Below are 6,439 nucleotides of genomic sequence, written 5' to 3' on the forward strand. Positions count from 1 at the left end.
GAGTTGTGAATGCATGGAATGCATTGCCAGTTGTGGTGGTGGAAGTAGAGTCATTAGGGACATTTAAGTGACTGCTGGACATGCACATGGAGAGCAGTGAGTTGAGGGGTGCGTAGGTTAGGTTATTTTAGATTAGGAATAATCCTCGGCACAACATCGTGGGCCAAAGGGCCTGTTCTGTGCTATACTTTTCTATGTTCTGTGAGGTTGTACAGGACATTGGTGAGACCTGTTGCAGAGTACTGTGTCCAGTGCTGGTTGCCCATTATAGGAAGGATATTATCAAGTTGGCGAGGGTTCAGAAGAGATTTACCAGGATGTTGCTGGGTCTGGAAGATTTCAGTTATAAAGAAAGGCTGGATCGGCCTGAACGTTTTTTTTTCACTGGAGTGTAGGAGGCTGAGAGATGACCTTACCAAAGTTTATAAAATAATGAGAGGCATAGATAAAGTTAAGGTTAATAATTTTTTCCATAAGTTGGGGAATTTCAAGACTACGGGCACACTTTTAAGTTGAGAAGAGAGATTTAAAGACATGAGGGGCAAATGTTTTACACAGGTGGTTTGCTTGTGGAATTTCCTGAGGAAGTGGTGGATGTGGGTATAGTTACAACATTTAAAAGGCATTTGGACAGGTACATGAGCAGGAAAGGTTTGGAGGTAGGCAGGTGGGACTAGTTTAGTTTGGGATCATAGTTAGACTGAAATGTCTGTTTCTGTGCTGCCTGCCTGACTGTGTTCCCCTGGTCTCCAGCCCTGTGGTGCGCGCTCACTTCATAGGTGGTTTAGGCACTAAGTTAAACTAAGCCCTTTACTACAGTTGCTTGGCGATATAAAGGAATCCCCATGCATGAACAGTCACTGAGCTGACTCCTTGCTCCACACTGTTCCCCGACCCCTGCACCTTTCTGTTTCTCTGTATAGGTTCTGTGGCCGTTCTTGCTGGAGTTTATCATCCCCCCGCAGTATCTCAACGCCCTGGCTCCTGTGTGTCGTAGCCTCGCCCACTTGGGAATGAAGAAACTGCAGCACAACGAGGGGCTCCAGTTCACCCACCAGGAGCCAGGTTCGTGTGCCAGCAGTTACCTCTCTGGGAGGGTTTGGGGACTGCACACTGGGTGCTTTACTCTATATCTAACCCCGTGCTGTCCCTGTCCTGGGAGTGTTTGATGGGGGACAGTGTAGAGGGAGCTTTACTCAGTCTCTGCTGCACACGGGGTTAGATACTGTTAGTGTGTGTGTGTGCGCATGCAGCAGTGTGTTTGTGAGGGGAGTGATCTGACTGACAGCGATTAATTGGTGGATGGATGGATGGATGTGTGAAGATCATGTCACACTCCATTAACCATTCTGTTTCTCCTTTGATTTTAGATCTGCCCAAACCTCAGCTGCTTCTGACTCGGTTACTGGTGAGTTAGCCGCATGGTCTCAGACCAACTCCTGCCCCCCCTTCCTGCAGGCTGGTGATTTCAGTGTCAGCATCGCACTGATGGGCACCTGACCCCTGCCGTGTTGCTGACACTCATGCTCACTGTGTGTAGTGCTCCTTCCTCGGTCACGGTGCCCCTCGCCTGGACGGATATCTAAAGCAGCTCTGCGTCTCTCTCTGCCTCTGCCCTGTTCAGTTGCTCTGTTGGACGTTATCGTAAATCTGCTTCTTCCCCAGGTGGTCTCGGCTTTCCCGTTCCGGGGGAGGGGCCGAGGGGTCCCAGCGCTGAGGTTCCTCCAGGTTGCTGCGCCCCTTGTCCACCCACAGCTGGTAAGGGTCTGGAATGAGGAGATCCCTCCACTTATTCAGCACCTGGAAGGTACGCACTGAGCCGGGTTACTGTTGGGGCGGGAAGGGTGTTTAATTTGTTTGTGGGCTCTGCATTTATTACCCACCTCTTATTCAGAGAGCAGTTTCTGTGTTAGATTAAGTCCAGGCACTCTGATCCCCCTCCCCTGCCACATTTTAGTGATCCACAGAAAATAAGAGGTCACATTGGTCACCATTGGCCCAGCGTTTAAATCCAGATTTTATTGAATTCCAGTTTCACTGTCTGCCCCAGTGGGGTTTGAACCTTGAAGGTGAACCCGTGGTTCGGGGCGATTGATTCAGCAACATCATCACCTCAGGGTATGGTGAGTCTTGGCCGAGGTTCAGTGTGTGTTAATGGCCAACCTCCCCCATGGTTCCCAGCTGCCTGTGTGTTTTAGACACAGCAAGTGAGGTGGGGGCTAGAGACAGCACCCCGCCTTGCCCCACAACCCTGACAGGCAGCTGGGCCCCGGGGGAGTGAGGAGGGGGCTACAGAGACACCCCCACCCTGACAGGCAGCTGGGCCCCGGGGGAGTGAGGAGGGGGCTACAGAGACACCCCCAACCTGACAGGGAGCTGGGCCCCTGGGGAGTGAGGAGGGGGCTATAGAGACACCCCCACCCTGACAGGGAGCTGGGCCCCGGGGGAGTGTGGAGGGGGCTATAGAGACACCCCCACCCTGACAGGGAGCTGGGACCTGGGGGAGTGTGGAGGGGCCTACACTGACACCCCCACCCTGACAGGGAGCTGGGCCCCGGGGGAGTGAGGAGGGGGCTACACTGACACCCCCACCCTGACAGGGAGCTGGGCCCCGGGGGAGTGAGGAGGGGGCTACACTGACACCCCCACCCTGACAGGGAGCTGGGCCCCGGGGGAGTGTGGAGGGGGCTACACTGACACCCCCATCCTGATAGGGAGCTGGGCCCCGGGGGAGTGAGGAGGGGGCTATAGAGACACCCCCACCCTGACAGGGAGCTGGGCCCCGGGGGAGTGTGGAGGGGGCTACACTGACACCCCCACCCTGACAGGGAGCTGGGCCCCGGGGGAGTGAGGAGGGGGGCTATAGAGACACCCCCATCCTGACAGGGAGCTGGGCCCCGGGGGAGTGAGGAGGGGGCTACACTGACACCCCCACCCTGACAGGGAGCTGGGACCTGGGGGGGGATTGAGGAGGGGGCTATAGAGACATCCCCACCCTGACAGGGAGCTGGGACCTGGGGGGGATTGAGGAGGGGGCTATAGAGACATCCCCACCCTGACAGGGAGCTGGGACCTGGGGGGGATTGAGGAGGGGGCTATAGAGACATCCCCACCCTGACAGGGAGCTGGGACCTGGGGGGGATTGAGGAGGGGGCTATAGAGACATCCCCACCCTGACAGGGAGCTGGGACCTGGGGGGGATTGAGGAGGGGGCTATAGAGACATCCCCACCCTGACAGGGAGCTGGGACCTGGGGGGGATTGAGGAGGGGGCTATAGAGACATCCCCACCCTGACAGGGAGCTGGGACCTGGGGGGGATTGAGGAGGGGGCTATAGAGACATCCCCACCCTGACAGGGAGCTGGGACCTGGGGGGGATTGAGGAGGGGGCTATAGAGACACTCCCATCCTGACAGGGGGGTGTGGAGGGGTCTACACTGACACGCCCACCCTGACAGGAGCTGGGCTCCCTCTGGGAACGGCTGGACTGCGGTACGTTTGAAATGAATATCCATGCTGTAGCTCCTGTTAATGTTTAAACATAGACCTGTACAGCACAGTAACAGGCCCTTTGGCTCGCGATGTTGTACTGAACATGACAACAAATTAAACTTTTCCTGGTATATTCACATGCTTATCTAAAAGGCTTTTAAATGTCCCTATTGTATGTCTCCCATAGCCCACCCAGATAGTGCGTTCCACACTTCTACCCCTCTCTGTTTCAGAAAAAAAGAAAACTTGCCCCTCACATCTCCTTTGAACTTCCCCCTCTCACCTTTTAAATGTATTAGAAATTTTAACTCGACGGGGGGAGAGGGGGGAAAGATTCTGACCATTAACCCTATCTATGAATCTCATAATTTTATAAACGTCTATCAGGTCTCCCCTCAGCCTCCGCTGCTCCAGACAAAACAACCCAAGTCTCTCCTTATAATTCATACCCTCTAATCCAGGCCGCACCGTCTCCACATGCTTGCTGTGATGTGGTGACCAGAACTGAACACACTACTGTACTCTGTGTGGTGTAAGATGGGAATGTACTGTCCCTCCTGAGGAGTAGTGGCATTGGGGAACTGTGCTTCTGAGTGAGCTGTCGGGGCTGGGTCATTGAAGTTTTAAAGTCACGACAGATAGACAGCTGACAAATGTGGGAGTCAGAGGTTATTGTGGGGGGAGCAGCAGAGTCAGTCTCAGGCCAGGACTAGCTCATCTATTGAACAGCAGAGTGATTTGGAGGGGCTGAATGGCCTGTGGTTGCTTTGATCTGCTATGATCGTGTGGAGAATTGGGAACAGTGGGTTATAGCTTACTTTGGAGATCTGCCTGGGTACAGCTGGAAGTCAAGGTTACAAAAACTGAAGTTGCTGGAAAAACTCAGCTGAGACAGAATCTGTGGGGGGAAAGCAGAGCAAACCCAATGCTGCTCGAGCTGCTGAGCTTTTCCAGTAATTATTTCCTGATGTCCAGCATCTGCAGGTTTGTTTTTGTTGTTTAATTAGATACTGGAGGGCGATGTGTGAGGATAACAGACTTCCCTTGCAATTCTTGTCACATGTCTGTCTGTCTAGCTGGACAACCATCTCCCCCCAGTCACACCCCCCACCCCTGCCCCTCAGGTATTTGTCGAGGGTCCCGGTTGAATCTTTGATGATGCCTGTTTATTGTTCACAGAGAATTCTGAGGGCTCCCTGCCCCAGCGACACTGGGAGGATAAGCTGCTGCTGGTGAGTAAGGCTTTACCGATCGCGGAGCAGGGAACCGAGGGGCAGCAGCCGGATCAGGAATTGGAGACTGACTGGCTGTTTATCTCTCCACTCACCCCCCCCCCCACTGCAGTTACTGTCCAGGAGCCTGGAGGCTGTCGCTCTGGGAGATGAGACGTGGAGCAGTCAGCTCAGTGAGGAGATGACCAAACACCTCAGTAACTACGGCAACCGCCCCCACGAGAAGGTGAGAGCAGCAGCCACTAACACCCCCTCGCAGGGGTCCAGGTACCCCCACATGGGGAGGGCTGGGGTCGGGGTACCCCCCTCATCCAGTTCCCCCCCCCCCCCCACAGCCCCTGGTACCCAAAGACAACAGCCCAGATGGCTGCAGGTTGGATCCCTGGGGAAAGGATTGACGGAATGGGTAAATATTTGGGATGTTCGTCTTGACATTGGGGGTGGTGGTGGGGTGCGAGGGGTTGTGTTCTTCGATTCCTATTGAGGAGACCCCACCTCTCCCCTGAATTTTGGAAACTTTTTTTTTTGCAGTTTTTGATATTAATGGCCTCCCTCCCTCTGTTCTATCTCTTGCACCCCCCCCCCACCACCACATCTCGTCCATCGCGCCCGCACAGGGCTTTCTCTATAAGTGTGTTGGGGTGGTGTTGAGACAGACAGGCAGCCATAACGTGGTCAGAAAGCAGCTCGTGGAGATCCTACAGTCAGTACGACACACCGAGCCCCTGGAGAGAGAGGTAAGAGACCCCTGCAGCAGCCCAAACAGTGGGGGTGGGTTGGAGTAGAGGGGCCTTGGGATGGGGCATTACTTGTGAAGAATCCTGGTGTGTAGCTGCGACCAGTCTGTCCATTGAAGGTAGAGGGTGTGGGAATTGTTATTGCCTTTGAGAAGGTCATGGTGAGCTACCTTCTCGAACCGCTGTATTGTGGGTAGACCCACAATGCCCTGAGGGAGGGAATTCCAGGATTGTGACCGAGTGACACTGAAGGAACGGCCAATATCTTTCCAAGTCAGAATGATAAGGGCCTCCGAGGGGAATTTGCATGGGTTGGTTTTCCTGTGTATCTGCGGCCCTCCTCCTTCTGAATGGAAGTAGTGGTGGGTTTGGAGGGATCTATCTGAGGATCTTTGGTGAATTTCTGCCGTGCATCTTGTCGATGGTAGCACAGAGATGCTGACCTTGATACTGAGGGAAGGCCAGTGTTGTTGTCCTGCCCAGTGCTGTCAGGTGGAGGGTGTTGATCCAAAGCTGCTGTGTGTGAAATGCTACACCCATTCATGAGGGCAGAGCTGGGAGGTTTCCTGGGGTCCTGACCAATACTTATCATTGATATTACAAAAGTGCTCTGATTGTTAAATGTGGGATCTTGCTGTGTACAGACTGTCGTTTCCTGCTTTGCGGCACTGTACTCTGTCTCTGTCGCGTGTAGCGATGCTGAGTGTGAGACAGGTGCTATGGAAATGCAGCTTGTTTTGTCTGCAGGGTGTTGCGGTTTGTATCGGGTTCTGTGCGAAGACCCACCTGGATATCACTCTGACAAAGCTGGAGGAGTTTGGGAAGTCTGACACCTTGAAGAAATCGCCAAGTCTGTTCCAAATCCTCAAGGCAAGTGGGATCTTCCTGTTCACGGTGGGTCATCCGGCCCTGCCCTCCCCATTGACAGCAACTTCTCTCTCGCTCCATCTCTCTCTCTCTCGCTCCATCTCTCTCTCT

At 54.0% G+C, this 6,439-nt stretch overlaps 1 protein-coding gene across 1 annotated transcript in view; it reads left to right on the top strand.

The window, feature by feature from the left end:
• The window catches only part of LOC122550347 (maestro heat-like repeat-containing protein family member 1), an 81,704-nt gene that overhangs the window by 39,397 nt on the left and 35,868 nt on the right, over window positions 1-6,439 (top strand). The window contains exons 14-20 of the mRNA XM_043691076.1: window positions 924-1,065; window positions 1,371-1,408; window positions 1,666-1,807; window positions 4,672-4,724; window positions 4,837-4,950; window positions 5,342-5,461; window positions 6,209-6,331. Of these exons, the coding sequence (XP_043547011.1) occupies window positions 924-1,065; window positions 1,371-1,408; window positions 1,666-1,807; window positions 4,672-4,724; window positions 4,837-4,950; window positions 5,342-5,461; window positions 6,209-6,331 (732 nt within the window). The remainder of the gene's footprint in view (window positions 1-923; window positions 1,066-1,370; window positions 1,409-1,665; window positions 1,808-4,671; window positions 4,725-4,836; window positions 4,951-5,341; window positions 5,462-6,208; window positions 6,332-6,439) is intronic.

This window comes from Chiloscyllium plagiosum, chromosome 5 (assembly GCF_004010195.1).
Source record: "Chiloscyllium plagiosum isolate BGI_BamShark_2017 chromosome 5, ASM401019v2, whole genome shotgun sequence".
Taxonomy (NCBI): Eukaryota; Metazoa; Chordata; class Chondrichthyes; order Orectolobiformes; family Hemiscylliidae; genus Chiloscyllium; species Chiloscyllium plagiosum.